Below are 17960 nucleotides of genomic sequence, written 5' to 3' on the forward strand. Positions count from 1 at the left end.
TGGTATAAGTAGGCTCGTACCGCAGGAGAATATGGGTGGCCCTCCCTTGCTTCTGTACGTTCGGACAACCAAAGTACTTTAGTGCTGTTTTAATTTCCACAAGGACTGCGTCGTCAGCCGAGGTCAAAATCCTCTTCAGCTTATTGCCTGCAAGAATGAAGGGTAAGGCTTAAAGAAAACGCCGCATAAAAGAAAGGTCAACAGACAAAAAGTTATACGGCAACCTGGTTCACCCCTCCATCTAGGAATAGGGTCTAGGCGATCTTCGCCTTCGCCGAATTCCCAGTTACCTCGGACATTAACCATTACATCATCGACTCGTTTGCCAGAGCTGGCAAGCATTGTCACCAAGTGATGGTCAGTGTCCTTAGCCCTGAGAAAGTAATGCCCAAGCCGACCGGAGGATTTGGCCAAAGCATAGCAATGCCGAATCGGCGGAATGCCAAGGTTGATCCCGAGACGCAAGTTCAGCTCTACGATTCCCATTATGATTCGAAAAAAGTTTACATTGGGTTGCGAAGGAATCAGACTCCAATAGTGGAGGACGGCCCTGAGAAATGGGTGTAGGGGAAAGTGAACTCCGCCCTCCGCAATAGACAGGAAAGGGAAGACGATTGTATTTCGGTCGTCCCTCTCCATATCTAGGGTATTGTTCGTTACCAGAGCAAGATGGACATCCTCAGGAATAGAAAAATGTTTTTGGAATCCAGAAATTCGACCCTCGGAAAGGAGGTCTTTCAAATGCTTAGCCATTCTAGCAAGGACTCAAGGATATTCTAAAATCAAAAATAAATACCAAAAATAGGATTGCAAGAAGAAGAAAAGGAAACTTACAAAAGGCAAATGAGACAAGGAGAGAACGGACAAGAGCTACAGAAAACGCGTCGAAGAAGAGATACCGACTGGCAGTCCAGGAGGTTCGAATATTTGAAAAAGCATGTTTTTGAAGGGACTTAAGTTTCAAATCATAATAAATGCGAGAAAAGCACGAATGGGGCGGGAAAGCGTTACAACGACCCAAAAGCACGCACGCATTCTGACACGCATCGGGAAAAGGATTAACCGCCGAAGTTTTGACTTCTAGTCAAACACGCCGACTAACTGCCGCTAGCGATGTGTTTGGGGGGCAATTGTGGGAGCCGGATAATTGGAATAATCAGAAGCGTGCGCTACAAGACTGACATTACACGGCTTTATCCTGACGATAAGGATGCCGAATATAATAGATGGGCCGAAGAGATACTGAACTATGGAGCCGAGTAAATGAGAGGATAGTGAGTGACAAGTGGGCCTGGCCATGAGGCTCAGGAAACAAGTATAAATAAAGGAACAACAGACTGAAAAAGGTATGTGAGAATTGTAGTGCTTAACTTAGAATGCAAACATTCCTGAGTGTGGTTACTGACTTGTCCGTCGGAGTGCTAATTCCGGCATCCCCGACCGGAGTGTTTATTCCTTTTCAGGTGACCAGAAGAGGATCATGAGCGTTCCCCAGGATCAGAAGAGTATTTCCGAACCACTTCTCCACACCATAAAACAAATGCAAACATTTGGAATATTCCTAGAGATATATGCTTTCAGTTAATAGACCTTATCCACACAAAATATATGAAAACAAGTGTTAGTGATTCAGGCCCGGTTTGGTCGTAGCATCTTTACATGATCTTTCTTTCGATCTAATAATTCCTGATTTTGGGTTTGTTGGTCTTCTTGACCATCATCTTTTGCAAGCTGTTATATACCACTAAACCACAATTTATTGACTACATCAGTTTTTTTCGCTTCTCACTACTAAAAATTCTTGGATATGGGTGCATTTTCACAATAAGAATTCATTACTCTAGTCTCTAGTACATATACTAGCACTTAGAAACAACAATCATGACATGTCGTGAATAGACAAAAATCATCTCGATTGTGCAATTGACAAGGTGATCAAATAAAACACACATTTTGATTAGTTAAAAATGTGATGGAGATCCATCCAACTTGTTTTTTTTTAAGATATAATTCTGCTATCAAATTGCAAGAATAATTATTAAATTTTACTTAGTCACACATTATATGATTAACATGTATGCACAAATTAAAAAATATATATATTTAAAACTAAAAAAATAAAAATAAAAAGATCATTCTATAGAAATAGAATCATATGTACCAGAACAATCATGGAGGTTCAATGTCTCCTCACCGAGTGATTTTCAAATAATAAAAAACAGGAAAATGGCACATATCTAGATGCGATCAAGAAACAAGGAATGCACAATGCACAATATCATGATTGTAAAGCTAAAATTAAAATTAGAAACAAAATCATAATATATGTGAATCACAACAGCAACCATTGTGTAAGAAAGAGTTACCATACCTATTGCTTCTCCTTTCTCCTCCGGATCAAATCCTAACCTAAGATCAGTTTTTACCGGACACATAGAGAGAAACTTCTCTACTGAGGCTGGCTGCTGTTGATGAAAAGTTCAACATTACTTACTGCACACTTATTTTCACTGGTAACATAATATGAAGCTGGACCCAGAGTCCCGTTATTCCTCTCGTAAATAATATGATTGTTAGATGTAATCTGTGGACCACCACACTTAATTGAAATGTTATAATCTGTCAATCAATAGGAAAGAAAAAAATTATCAGATTGAATTCAATTAGGTCATTTAATTAACAAAAAGTAAATATCAGCCATATCTCGTTGTTCATATATGTTTTATGGGTTTAATGCACTTTATGGCTGGGGGTTCTCTCAACAATAGAAAGACAAATTTGAGTCCATTCTGTCCACTACACCAAATTATATAATCTATGTTTCAAAATTGCATATTAAAAATTTATGAGTAAAATTCATACACTGATCTCAAATAGATGTGATCCCATTTATCCTTGTATTATGGATGTACATATTCTACTCTCAGAATCATAGTTTAGGAGATTTCTAAACTGCACTTACAGACAGAAGAATTGTGGTTGCAGGGAAAATTCCTTTGAAGACACCTCACTGCTGAAGGCAGAACACTGAAAGCAGAGGAAGAATGCATATTATTGTAATAGTTTCCTTTAGTTGTCGAACAATCATAAAAATCTTTAGTGTTTCTTTAGTTATCAGGCAATCATATCAAATCCAATACACAAGACCATTATAAAGAATGCAGGAGAGAAATAATGTATACTGAAACACAAAAACATAATTATATACAGTAAATCCCATTCAACTCAATATCTAGACTACATATAAGATCAATGAAATATTCCATATCTTCAGAACTAGAAAGGTGCCCTCGTCATTATTTCACATATATTTATGAGCACATATCAGCATCATAAAAAGTTCAAAAAACTATTGCATTTAGCAGCACTGTCACGTATGTTTGACTGCTCAAGTAGGTGCTGGTAACCAACTCATGTTGTTCAATGCTAAAACAATTTAATGGGAAAGAAACTGAATGTTCATAATCGTATGTAATAAAAACAAAAAGCAGGGAGAGAATCACTTGTTGTTTGAACTTTCCACTGTGAAGTTATTGGCCACTAAATTACTGCATATTAGACCCTAGAAAATCTCAATGTCAGTTTCAGTTCCAACACTTGGAAATCTTACCTCAGTGTGCTCAATAATGTGACCATTTTCATCTCGCAGCCTGAAATAGATTTATGAATCCATTTAATCAAATTTACATTTACAATTCACAAAAGAAAGAAAACTATATCTATGGGTACAAAATGCTAAACCTCAAATGTCAAAAAAAAAAAAAAGAACCCCAATCCTGGTCCTGATTATCAAAGGTGTTGGGAGGAATAAACTAGATACAGACATAACGTTTAACACTAAAAGTCCATGCTCTTAGACCAAAACAGAAATGCTACTTTCACCCCCCCAAAAAAAAAAAAAAAAAAAAAAAAATTTGAAAAAACATTTCAAAGTAACCTCTTAGATAATTGATCTTCTGTACTACTATAATCAGGCAACACCTCATCTGGGTAACAAAAAGGGAATGGAAAAAAAAATGTTACCTACCTCTCACAGTTCATCACAAAATATAGCACACAACAAAACTTACAGTCAAAACAATTATACCAAGAGATTTGGATTGAGGAACATTACACCAAGGAACTTAAGAGGCTATGTTAATGAGCAGAGTGATATGCTTTTTTAGAATAAAGGAAAAGAAAAGTACGAATATAGGAAGTGACAAGATAAGCCTGTCAAAAGATCATTTAATCAGTTCTTGTTTTTCTTAATCAGTTCCAGAATATGATTATTTTATAGATAACAATAAAAATATATTTTTTGTTCTTTTTCTTTTCTTTTCTTCTTCAGATGGATGGCACATATGAATTCTAAAGAACTATTCTCACACTTTAACTAAACATCAGCTTATAACATGCTCAAATAGGGGACGTTCACTGCTACAATATTAGCTGTTTATATTCTTACAACTAGGATGATCATATTTATTTTCACCACATTTTGTTTACCATTTGATGTTACACACGTAATACAAATCCAACCATACAAAAAATAATAAACAAAAGGTGCAACTCTAATGATAAGCTTAACAAAAGGAGGTACAACAAATTTCATTAACTAAGCTTTTGCTAAATCAAGGGCAGGAAGAAGCGTGAGCCCACATTTTATTTGTCTTAACAATGAAATCTAGAGCACAATACAAGCATGCACATAAGAACACAGTTTATTAATTGCCAGAAATCAAAATATGAAATATGAAAACACCGCAATAATTGCTAGTTTTCTAGTTTACCTTCATTAAACACAACAAGAATCAAAATATGAAAAAAGAATTAAAATCAAAAAGTTAAAAACTTGCTAGAAAACACATAAACACAACAATAATTAAAAAACACTGAAAATATGAAAATAGAATCAAAATCAACTAGTTTACCTTCGTTAGTCTGGGCATTGGTGACGATGAGATCAAAATCACGACGAGTATTTCCGCATTTCTTGGATTTGACTCTACTTTTAAGTAAACCAAATGTTCAAATGATCAGACAAGAATCTACACGATTAGACTAACCATAACATCAGTACTACAGACACAGCTATCAAAGAACACATTTAAGATGCAGAAGCCACGCTACCTTTCATGTTCAGATGCTAAATTTATTCCTCGTTCCACTTTATTCTCAAAGTGCCTTTCTTTCAATGATTCCTCAAGAATTGCAATTGCTTCCGTGTAAGAAAGGCAGACAAAGTCGGTCGAAGCAACCAATCGTAGACGATCAATTGCACTTTTGTCATAACTTTTAACCATAAATTCCATATCATCAGGGCAATTATCAAGCAACCATTGACACATGAACTTCACGTATGCCTCTGCACACTTCATATCATTCTACAAAACATAAAAAATGTTTGGTATCTTCTAGAACAACAGGATTCAACAAAACCACAAAGCTTAAAAACCTTAACAATCAAAGATGAACTGCCTTAGCTGTCCTACAAAAGCACAGTTGGTCTATCACATTTTACATAGTAATTTAATAAAATCTTGTTTACAAGTTTCAAGTGGAGCCCTTTCCAATCTCCATCCATCTGTTCTGCCCCTTTACATGTCATCCACTTGTTTCAAAGGAAGATAGACAAGTGAAATAAGAAATTCAATAGGCCTAATATGAACTCTAGAAAAGCGATTGTTATAAATGCTTCTTTTTTTTTTATTATTTATATATGATCATGTAGACATTAGATTAACAGTACTATAATAGCATATGACACCTGGACACCATATAACTGTTCCAATAATTTATTTCAGCCACTAACATGTGAGAAAATAACACCTACTTTTCTCTTATAAATGAGGAAGTCTCAACAACCAAATCAACATTGTACTTTAATAATGAAAATGCTAAAAATGAACTAGATTTTTAGAAGAAAATTTGTCTATCACTACGACTAGATATTTCAGGGTTTTTTTTTTTTTCCCCAAAAACTCCTTCAAAACACTGATTGCAAACCCAAACACAACACTAAAAATATAGAAAATAAATTATTATTTTTAAATATTCTGCGAATAATTACCAATAAATGTAAAAGCAATGATGATCGAGGCTTTAATCAATGCATTGCCAAAGCCCTAATGCTGGAATCAGGAAGAAGAAAGAGTCATCTCTATAGCCCTCTCTCTCTCTCTCTAAAACTCTCAACGTCATCAACTTGAAATGCAAGAAACTCACTGATTTTTCTAGATCCGTTTTCCATCAAAATAACTTTCAGGAAAGAAAACACATACAGATCTTTCGTAACCATGGGAAACTTCTTTGTAAGTTCAATCGAAACGTCGAGATCTTTCGCTATCTGACCAAACTCGACAGGAAGGAAGAGCTTAAGAGAGAGAGAGAGAGACGGTGGTGCTCACCTTAGTAGACGATGGTGCTCGCTCCCCTCGCCGATGCAGATGGTGGAGGCGGTGAAGCTTCGAAATCGAGAGAGAAAGAGAGAGAGAGAACTTCGAAATCAAAATCGAAATCGCCAATCGCTCTGAGATTGGATCTGAGATGAATCACCAATCACTCTGAGATTGGATCAAACGGGGCTGAAGAAGGTTGATTCGATTGGTTGAGAGATATTAGGGTTTAGAGAGGTTGAGAGAGAGAGAGAGAGAGAGAGAGAGAGCGAGCGAGCGAGCGAGTGTTTTGGGTCCTAGGTAGGGATGGGCAACGGTTTATCCGATCCGCAAAAACCGCCCATCCCGCTCAATCTACATATAAATAGGCGGTTTCGCAAATATAATGCGGGTGGATGCAATTTGAAATATGTCATCTTTGCGGGTTGCGGGTTTAACCCGCTCTCGCAAAAAACCGCCCGCACTTTATTTATTTATTTATCTAAACTATTGATTTCATTTCTATATCCCACCTAGATATTTTTGTCCAAAACAAAACACCCTTTATTTTTTGAACTTACTCTAACATTACATTTGCTAATAGTATTATATCAACTGAAACTGAATAAATACTGATCATATTATTATTGTTACATAAATGAACTTGTCCCGGATGAAGTGTGATTTGGAATTTTAAATTCCTTAATGAATATGGAGTTATAGTTTGGGATTTTGAAATATATGCTTGTGTTAGTTTATGATTTGATTTAGGATTATGAATGATTTGTTTGTGTTACGAATTGACTTTGTTGTATTTTTAATTTTATAAGTTTTAATTCATTAATTATTAATGTTGGAGCATTTTAGAAAATGGGGAGAAAAGGGCCCAAAATAAATATTTACCAAATGGGAAAAAAATAAGGCTCAAAAATAATTTTTCAAAGAAAAAAGTCCAATCCGCAAACCGCCCGCAACCGCTCGCACATCCGCGAACCCTATCCGCACAAACCGCAAACCGCACTACGGGCGGTTGCGGGTTGTCTTTTCCCCAAACCGCATAAATGCGGGCGGGTCCAAACCGATCAGCAAACCGTCCAAATCTGAACCGCGAACACCCCTAGTCCTAGGACTCAAAATATACAACATTTGAAAAAAGAGAGAGAGAGCGTGGGATAGTTGGACATTTGGAGGTGTTTTAAAACGCCCTCTTGTATAAAAACGGTGTCGTTTTATGTTTAAAAAAATGTGACGTTCATAAAATGTCATTAAATATTACAAAAGATGACATTTAAAAAAACGTCGTTAAATAAACGCCATTAAATCTCACTTTTCTTGTAGTGTCAATTTCAAATTTTCAAACCCATTTCGTTAAATTCAACTCCTTTAATAACCTAACTACTTTCCCACACTTTCCAAGAAAACACAAATAATTTTCTCCACAAGTGGACTCTTCCTATTTCTCTTAGCCTCCCAACTTCAAATTCCCATCTTGATCTGCCTAACTAGTTGGCAATTAAGCGATGAGAATTCAAAAAGATAGTCAAATTCAATGTTGGAGGCAAGATCTTTGAAACCACAGCAACAACACTTGCCAATGTCGGCTGAAATTCCCTCTCGGCGCAATGTTCGACGAAAATTGGAACCTCTAAACCCACAATTTCGATGAATACTTCATTGACCAAAACCCGAATTGCTTTCCAGTCCTCCTAGACCCTCTCAGAATAAGGGAGCTCTATACATCCCTAAAAAGCTCCTCCAAGGAGAAACCCTATTTTATGGCCTCCTCGACTATGTTCGGACTGTGAAATGGGGCCAATTCGATGGAAACAGGCTCCAATTTTCATAGTTTGTGACGGGCCAAGCACCTGGCGACGGCACTGCCATCCGGCCCGGCCCGGATAGCGGATGCTATGTAGTACATGGTAGTATGGTACATGTCTATGATTGGATGCTAGAAGAGCACCCCCCCAGTCAATCTTGACTACCAGAGAGTTAATGATGTCGGTTGGATCGATTCGAAGACTATCGTGGTCATCGCGTGTGAGCGGTTAGGCCACAGCGGTGGCGGGATATGTCTGTTTAGTACATGAACAGGGTAGCTCAGGCATAGATTTCAAGTCACTCATGATGATCAAGTGAAAAGCTACACAGTTGGTGCTTTGAGTTTTAACTCAAATTACAAGATTTAGTAGTTGTAAAGGTAGGAGCAATGAGTATAGGATTGGTGTTTAGGACCAAATCACTGGAAAACAGATTGATTTTTACTATGAGCCAATTGGGTGGTCACTTGGTGAGGCTGATAGGCTGCAATTTTCACATAGCACTAACCGTTTGTTAGTTGTAACTCTGTTTCCTAGGAACGACAATTGTTACATTAGTCTATTGGATTTTAGGGATAAAAGTATGGTTTGGTCTTGGTCTGATGTTGGAGCTCCAGCAACCAATGAGAGATGGGTCCGGGACGCCATAGTAATGGAGGAGACTGGATCAATATGCGTGGTGAATGAGTATGAGGATTTGGGGTTCATGGACTTGAGGAGTTATGGTGGGAGTGTGTGGTGCTGCTAGAGGAGCCGGTTGATGAAAGGAAGATACCTGAGGAACTGTGTTACCCAAAACTCGCATTGCACGATGGACAGCTTTTTTTGTCGATGAATGATAGTATTTCAGTGTTTTGTGGTACAGATTGGATATTAACATCGAGGCTTCACCAGAGTTATGGTGGTTCAATTTGTGATTTTTCGGTTGGTGGTGATAGGCTTTTTGCTCTTCATAATGAGGAGAATGTGTTTGACATATGGGAGACGCCACTAGCGCAAATCACTTAATTATGTGTTTTTTAATTTTGATCTTAATTGCTTTTCTAGCCTTTTGTCTTTAAATTTGTAGATGGAGTTGGAGATGATGCTTATCGGTTATAAGTTGAGGGTATATGCTGTGTGTAAATGACAAAGTAATGAAACGGATTTCTCAACTACCATAATTTGAAATCTTTGTTTCCCTCCACTAAATGCATTTACAAGTTAAGGATATACTTGCATAGTTGCATTTATTGTCATGTACTTTTCTTTTTTATTTTGCTTTGTTTTGTTTTGTGAAGTACAAGGCACTCTCATTCTCTTGTGGACCTTATTTTCTTTTGACCGCTAGCTTTTTCAAAGTTGATTCCTCTTCTTATTCCCTAGATAGAGAGAGAGAGAGAGAGAGAGAGAGAGAGAGAGGTATATTTGATTTGCATGTGAGTAGTTCAACTGCTTGGGTGGTGAATAGATTTTGAGGTAGCTCACTTGGAAAAAAGTTGTTAGGGTTTGCATTGCTTTCATTCCAGTTTGATGTGTCAGTTTGTGAACTATATGCAAGATCATATATACATTGAATCTTTAATATCTTGAGCATTTTGGGGCACCAAATCTGCATATGATCACAACCACATCAACAAATCATGACTACTTTCTTTTTAATGTCTTTACCATTCAAGCAGTCATCCTTTGTTCGAGGGTCCCTTTGCTTTTGTCAATTTTTTATGACACTAAACTAAGAGGACTATCACTTAGGGTTGGCCTAGTGGATAAAACTCTCCCTTATCATCTGTGATGCTGAGATTGGAGCTTGATTACATCACTAAGGGTTGACCTAATAGATGAAGTGCTCTCTTATTAAGTGTGATGTCCAAATTCGAGTCTTACTATTACGTAAACTACTTAATGCACGAGACTTATACTATAGTGAGATTTGAGAAAGATAATATGTACACAATGTTACTTCTAATTTTGGAGAAATTGTGTTGTTTCTGTGACTCAAACCCACATTATGAGTGACGTTGTAGACACCCCATTTTTGACCGTCCTCAAGACTTGGACGTCACCGCTCGAACACTCGGTGATAATCCATGTTTGTGTTCGTTTGGAGTTCCCGGAGGTCTCGGCTTGCACGCCCTGCCTCAGGATCTCCGAACTTGACCGTTTAGTGTCTGGTTTCACACCGAACACTTGTGTTTTGCCTTGGAAGGGCAGGGAATGCCTTGTGAGGCATCCCCACACACCACTGGCAGTGGCTAGAGGCCACCGGCTGGTCTTTTGCTGCCGTCGGCACTTTTTGTTGCCGGTCGGCACATTTTATTGCCGGTCGGCGTAGTTTTTTGCCGGTCGGCACTTTTTTTTGTCGAAATGACATTTTTGGGCAGCCGACCACTGTTCATCCACTTTTTGGAGATATTTTGTGCCAGCTGTGATAGTTGGCACCAACTCTGCCTCCCTCCATGCACGTGTATGGAGGGATCTCCCTCTAACCAAGCTTGTTGTATAAGCTTTGCAAGAGGGAGTCTTGTAAGAGGAGGGGTCTTCCTCTTTGATCTAGGTTAGAAAGTTAGAAGCAAAAACCAGAGCTTAGAGATATAGATATATCCTATCTCTATATCTCCCTCTCTCTCCTCCTTTGTGTGTGATTTTTGGCCCAAAAGTGTGTTTTTACCTTACTTTTGCACCATTACACACACTATTACACCTTACTCTGAGATTGAGGGACTTGGAGGGTTGATTCTTGAGTTTTTGGACTGGTTTTGATCAAAAGAAGAGGGCTAGACCATTTGTTCTTCAAAGGTTCTTCAAGGGTGAGCATCTTGCTTTATATTCCCCAAACTTGCAATAGTTTTTTACCTATCTTGCTTGCTGTTTTAGCTCTTGTGTATAACATAAAAAGGGCTTGTATTTTCATGCTTTAGAACTTTCATTAAGGTTGTTTTGTGGTTTGAGTGCAAACTCACCCTTCTAGGCCTTGTTTGGTCCATTTTGGTGCCTCTTTGGTAAGGCTTTGTTCACTTCAGTGTTTTGGTCCTTTCACTACTAAAAACCAGTTGATTTTCAGTGTTAAAAAAGGTGGTTTGAAGTCTTGCATAGGGGAGGGACACCCCTCTCCCTTCATTGTTTTGTTTCCTTACTTTTTGGCTTAAAAGGGTAGCATGTGTGCTTGATCATTCTTGGCCTTATTTCAGAAGTTTTTTTAGGTGTTTTAGGTCATATGTAACCTCTGTTTTTGGCCGGATTTGTGCCTCCTTGTATGCTTGTAGTACTTGCTTTGTATTGCTCCATTTTGCTTAGAAGTGCATCTCATGATTAGGCCATGATTCTTGCGTGTGTTGGCTTAGTTCCATGAAGCTTTTAGTATTGTTTTTCCATGCTTAAAGTCTGTTGGTTATCCATTTGGTCATGCTTGACATGTTTGTTATGGGTGCTATGTATTTTGGCTTGAAAGCTTTGAGCATGTTGACCTTTAGCATGCATGGTTGTGATCACCCTCATGATTTAACATCATTTAGGACCACATTTTAGTCCAAGAATCATGTTTGTATGTGTGCATGCATGACCTCTTTTATGCCTTGAGGGTGTACCCTCTTATGCCTAGGAATGAGCCTTGGTGCACATGCCTCTTGGGAGTCACCTTGGCTGCCATATTAGGAGGGTTTCGAGTCCTATCTTGGTCTGTAAAATTCTGTTTTTACTTGTTTTAATCATGCCATGAGAGGTCATGTTGGTGGGGGTAAAATGTCTTTTTTTTGTGCCTTAACCTTGGGACCATTAGTTTGCTTGTTAGCATGAGTATTGGCCCACCTTTTAGACATCTTTTGGCCACTGTTTTGGGGCAGATTAAGGTCTGTCCCTTTATGGCTTAAGGCCCCATTGCATGCTTGTTCCATGTTTGTCGCATGGTTGCTTCATTAAGCCTCGTAGCATGTTAATCCCATTCCCAAATTGGTCCATGTTTGCATCACATTTGCACCTTGTATGCTTGGCATTACACATTTGTCATGTTGGTTGCATAGTACTTGTTGTGCCTTGCATCTTGGTATCATGTTGCATTTTGAGCCATGTTTGCATAACATGCATTGCATTTACTTGGTTTGGGGTGTCAAACCAAGTGTGGGAATCAAGGAACATTCATACTTCAAGTGATGTAATGTGCCTCGATTCCCGGTCACCGGGGCTTTTGACTCCAACTTGATAAGGCTTCGGTTCTCATTTTGTTTGTTGCATGCATCTTTATATCAAATGGCAAATTTGATTCTTTGAGCCACCATGCACCATTGATGGTTCGGGGATCGAGGGACATGCTTCCTTGAGTTCCAAGCATGATAGGAAATATGACCATGCTTACATGTGCCTGAAAACCCCATGCCATGCACTGTCTATTCTCTGTTTGCTGTCAAAACTGTCTCTGCAGGAAGTTTCTGCCGACCGGCAGAATTCAGCCCCGGCCGGCAATATTTTAAGTGCCGATTATCAATTCAACAGCCGATGGAAATTCTGGAGTGCCGGTGGGAATTCTGTCTGGCCGGTGGTGCTCTGCAATGTGTGAGGAACCTGCTCCAGGACTTTGGCAATTTTCAGAGAGACAGGGCAGTGTAAACAGAGGCAGCAATGCTATGGCAGCGAGTTTCCGGGCAAGGCGGACCGAGCATGCATCATCTGTGCATCCCGAGGCAAAGGCTGTGGCCACCCTCTTCTTTTTTTTGCATCTTTTTTTAATTAATTAGAAATTCTGTAATAATTTTATTTGTTTATTATTTGGGACTGTAATATTTATTTGGGCCCTCCGAGTGAGGGCAAATCTGTAATAAGTGTGTGTGAGTGTGTGTATGTCTTCCAACCTCACGTTTTTCTTCCCTTTTATTTACCTGCTTATGATGGTAGATTAGGGCATGTTTAATTTAGCATACCTTATGCTATGCATGTGTGCATCCATGCATTTATATTACATGCATTAGGCTCGGTACATCACGCTAACTGCATTTGTACTTCAATTCAAAAATTGAATATGTGATAGTTGATCGCATTACATATGCCATGCTTAGGTTAACCGAGCCTATCTAAATTGCATCCTGTATGTGTTGCATTAGGCAATTTAACATGAACTAGGACACGCATGTTTGCTAACTAGTTTACTGTTTTGGCACAGAGTACGATGTAAGTATTTATGCTTTAGCATCTCGCATGTATGTGAATGTTAACATGACAGTATGCTTGCCATGCGGCTAAATGCTTATATGTTAAACTGTTTGAATGCCTGTGGGTGAAGGTTGGATTGTTTGAGTTGGAAAAAACTCATTCAAATCCGTGTTTTAGCCTACTTGCGAGTAGCAAATTTCAAAGCATTTTCAAAACAAACGGATATGCAATGTTTCTTTCCAAATTAGGCAATCTAGTCTATACTTGTTTGCTGCGCGCATAACATAGTAATTCTAGGCTAATAAATGGAATAAGAACACATAACGTTTTCAAAATCGGATATCATGGTTAGTAGAGGCCGGTCTTCGGACCGGGCGAAAGGGGGTGCTCATAGCTGACCTTCCCCGATCGTACCCAAGCTCCCGAGCCGAGACAACTCCGGTGATGACGGACATGTGGCCTTCGGCACCGAGTCAGGGTTTCCTAAATTTCCCCATTTTAAAAATATTTAGGTGGCAACTCTGTATCTGGCAAAGCAGTCCATGTTTGGCACTACTTTTTCAAAAATCTGTTTCTCAAAACGATTTGCCAGATTTGGACTCTTTGGTTCAGATTAAGAACCGCGACAACAAAAATCGCGAGTCCGAACTGTAGCAGCGAGGTCCCCCTCGCGGACTTGTTACAGTTTCTGGCGACTCTGCTGGGGAGTTTAGAGAGCTTGACTCGAACTCATGATATCCTGTTTTGATTTCATTTTTGTGTTTCTTTGCATTGCATGTGCATTGGTGCGCCTAGGAACACAGTGTTTGCCATCTGCCATTCTTGAACGGTTTGCCGGAGGCTTGTCTTGTCAAGGCATGTCCATAAGGCTGACCGGCTATGGGCTCTGACAGTATGGGAACACAAACCCCGGTTTACCGGGGCACCCTTTTTGACCATTCGACCTAGTGCATATTCGGAATCCATAGTGACCATTCCAAGTTAGGACAGGTTGCTTACCCGATGTTAGGTTGTTTGAAAACCGCTGTGTGTGTAGTGAAACCCTAGCTCCTGACAAAATAGGACAGGGAAACTCTACCCCAACATAGGGGTGTTTTTGTTCTCTTTACTTGCTATGTGCTTCTAGAATGTATTTCTATAGGGAAAGTACATGTCAGTTTGCAAGTTTGAGTATCAAACCTGAGGACACCAGTATCAGTGTCAGTTATGAGAATCAGTTATCTGCGGGTATCGGGTTCAGTTTTCGGGAACAGTGATTTCTGGGAACCGTGATCAGCGGTAGGGTACAGTTGTTTGGCTACACCCGTGTTTGATCAGTTTGGGCTGAGATGCTGTCTGTTTTTCCTTTCAGTTCAGAGAGTTGCAGAGTTGATACAGAATAGCCAGTGTCTCCCCTTGCTGAGGCAAGATTTATGGCGGCACAAAATTCAGAAGAAATTGTGGTTATGACGGCTGCATTGGAGCAGGGAACCGCTCCGCAGAGTGAGGCCAGCATCAGTATGTCACATCCACCCAGGTCGCCCGTTGTGCACCCGGTCTGGGCTCCCCAGTTATATCAGGCTCATGAGCCCACCACCTTTGAATTGATGGGAATGATAGGTGACCTCCAGAGGTCCGTGGCCGATCTGGCCTATGGAATGTCGGCTTCACCGCCAGCGGCGCCATATGCCGGGAATTTCATACCACAGGAGCCCCCGCTACTGGGGCGGATTGTGATAGAGCTCAACCAGCCAGAGGTGGCTTCCGGCTACAGCCGCGACATGCCAGCACCAACCCAGACCCTTGATCAGGCTGAGGCTAGAGGAAAGGACAAGGCAAAGGTAGATGTCGATCCTATTGAACAACTGTTGTGGGCAGTCGAGGCTCTGAAAGTCAGAGGGATGAACAAGAAACAAACATCTGCGGTCGTGACCAAAGCTGTGGATGATGCTTTCCCCACTCCAATCAAAGGCAGTTCAAGCCAGGTAGAAAATCGGGATGGGCCCCGTCATGCCCAGACAATTCCTGTAGTTCCCAACCCTACACCAGGAAAGGTTCAAAAAGCCAAGGCAGTGCCAGCCGACCCTTTCGCTAGCGCATCTGGCAATAATCCTCAAACTTCAAAGTACCTGCCCCGAGGGCGCAGGGTCTTTCACGACCTCTACATGCCTTTGTCTAGAGCATTACTAATATTGGCGAAGAATGGGCATCTTAAACCTTTGGAGCCTCGGCCACTCCCGAAGAATCTCCCCGCCACTCATGATGCTACCTTGTACTGCGCGTACCACCAACAGTCCGGTCACAGTACTGATGGATGTTCCCGCCTTCGTCATGAAGTGCAGGATTTGATCGATAACAAGGTTATCCTCCCACCCACCTCAGCCAAGTCCGTTACCACCCAGTTGTTGGATTTCGAGGGCTCAGATACTGCGAGTATGTAAAGTGAACCGCCTGCGGGCGACATTTGGTATATTTTGGATGAAACGTCTGGCACGCATTTTTGAGCATCGGTGAAACCGAGTTTTGTAAATCCTGGCTTGGATATCGAGTCAGTCTTTGATTTTGAGTCTGTCTCTTTGTCTTGAGTCAGTCTTTTTGCTTAAGGGTCTGTCTTGTTGTATTGAGCCAGTCCCCTTTGTATATAATACCAGGTGATTCTGGGGTCGTTGTCCAGAACGCCGTTTTGTTTTGTAATTATCTGTTTTTGTTTTGAGTCTGTTTCTGCTGAGGGGCCAGTTGCACCAACAAACCCGAGTGAAACAGCTGTTGCTATCTCAACTTCATGCTTGCTTTCAGCATAAGTGCCAGAGAATTTGATTGGGCTGACAGTACATCTCGCCTGCTCTCCTGCGCGCCAAACTCATTGCATTAACCTAAGTTTTTCAAAAAAAACAAACCTTTTGAACACTGCGGTGATGAAAACGAAGAGGAAGGAATTCCTCGGGTTTTGAAAAATTTTGATCATTTTGAGAGAAAGAGAGGCGCGCTAAGTTTTTTTTTTATGAATGAAACCATGCTTGTCGGCGTAAGTACTGAGAAGGATCCTGGCCTGATCCAGATTGGTTCCACACTATCTTCGGCGCGAGCGATTTGTCGCTTTCTTAAAAACTTTCAAAAACAAATGTTTTACGCGGCCCTGTGAAGACTTGTGTGGAATCCCTCTTGAGGTCGCGCAGCCTAGGATCGCTCTCAGCCTCAAGATTCAACCCGTTTGTTTTCCGACTTTGAACCCGTTTAGAACGTTCAGAAAGTTCAACGGACAAACGCCATGAAAGGTCTGTATGGCCAGTTTCGAAACAGCCCTCGAGCAAGAGGCACCAAAGCCGAATCGGAAGGAGTAGATCTCACCGGAAGAAGCTCGTGGAGCAACCGTGATGGATTCTTCGCAAATCAGTGCAATGGCCGTTCTCCTAGACACAGAGAGGCTTCAACTTCAAAAAAAAACATTTGGCATGGACTTGCTACACTTTTACCCTTTGAGAGGCTCGCTGGGCCGAAAACCCGGAAGGGCGACCTAGGCAAAAGTTAGAGCAAGAGAAAAATACAAAAAAAGAGAGCAAAACAATACAAAAGAAATGAAAAGAAAAGAAAAGAAAAAAAAAAGAAGAAAAATGTGAAAAAGAAATGAAATTTATTTTTTTTGAAAAGAAGCTCGCAAGGTCGAAAACCCGCATTGGGCGCCTTGGCAAAAGTGAGAGCCTAAAAAGGAGAGGTTAATACCCGAGTGTACCTTAACCGGAACTACGTAAGGCTTGATTCCCATGTTTGGGATACGTAGGCAACTTCATCATGAAGTCCAGCCCCCAACGCTTTCATAGCGTCTCAGTCCATGCAATGGTGTCAATTTCATCCCAAAGTCTAGTCGCCAACGCTTCCAAGGCGACTGTGTCCATATATTTGTTGTGACCGTCTTCGTCATCGCTGTGTCCAAGAGCTCGACCACCGCCAATGAAGACTGTCTGCGGATTGCAGCGGCACCATCCCAAACAAGGGGCAACTTTCCGTTGCCACGAGCCGCTGTGAGCTGCCATTCAAACTAGGGGCAACTTTCCGTTGCCTCCCACCCCCCTTCAAACCAGGGGCAATTTTCCATTGCCTCCGATCCGAGGTTGCGCATCTCGAAGAGTAAGTTCTATGCTTGTTGAGCATCAGCTGTAACGCCCTTAAAAAAAACAACATTAAACCCATCAGATAAGACATGCATTTATATACAAACTAACCACATTCTTTTATTCATTAGAGTTCCATATACATATGTATTACATGTTAACATCAAAACAAAATGCCCTACGGGCTTACAGCTTTCCAAGTTAACACTTGGTTACAACAAAAGAGTACTAACTCGTACACATTAAGCCCTTGGCTTGAGGTTACATGTAATACATCAAAAGTTAAGCGACAAAGGTATGTCCGCCTCTAGCCTCCCAGCTATGTCCTTGGAGGTGGCATGCTACTTGCACCTGAAAATGATATTCCCATATAGGGTGAGCCACAGCCCAGTAGAAATACATTAAACCAACCATGAACAATGTCTAAAATATTAGCAATTGATAGATGGCCAACACTGATACATTCACATAAATTACATATTTATGTCATACGACTTATGAGTCCAAGTTACCTTTCATTTTCCCTTTTTCCAGATAGGCATATAAACTCTATCCACATACTCATCAGATATGTA

General features: G+C 40.4%; 1 protein-coding gene and 1 pseudogene across 1 annotated transcript; one reads left to right on the forward strand and one right to left on the reverse strand.

The window, feature by feature from the left end:
• Positions 1 to 1480: 1480 nt before the first annotated feature.
• LOC145823330 (BTB/POZ domain-containing protein At2g24240-like) lies at positions 1481 to 9184 on the forward strand (annotated as a pseudogene).
• LOC145823331 (asparagine--tRNA ligase, cytoplasmic 1-like) lies at positions 3500 to 5721 on the reverse strand. The gene is made up of 3 exons (XM_082922896.1): positions 5113 to 5721; positions 4914 to 4987; positions 3500 to 3650 (listed from the first exon to the last, which is right to left on the reverse strand). Exons 1-3 carry the CDS (start codon positions 5358 to 5360, stop codon positions 3607 to 3609), a joined length of 366 nt encoding a protein of 121 aa, XP_082779022.1. The 5' UTR covers positions 5361 to 5721; the 3' UTR covers positions 3500 to 3606.
• Positions 9185 to 17960: the final 8776 nt, after the last annotated feature.

This window comes from Camellia sinensis, chromosome 4 (genome assembly GCF_055761805.1).
Source record: "Camellia sinensis isolate YWXY chromosome 4, ASM5576180v1, whole genome shotgun sequence".
Lineage (NCBI taxonomy): Eukaryota > Viridiplantae > Streptophyta > Magnoliopsida > Ericales > Theaceae > Camellia > Camellia sinensis.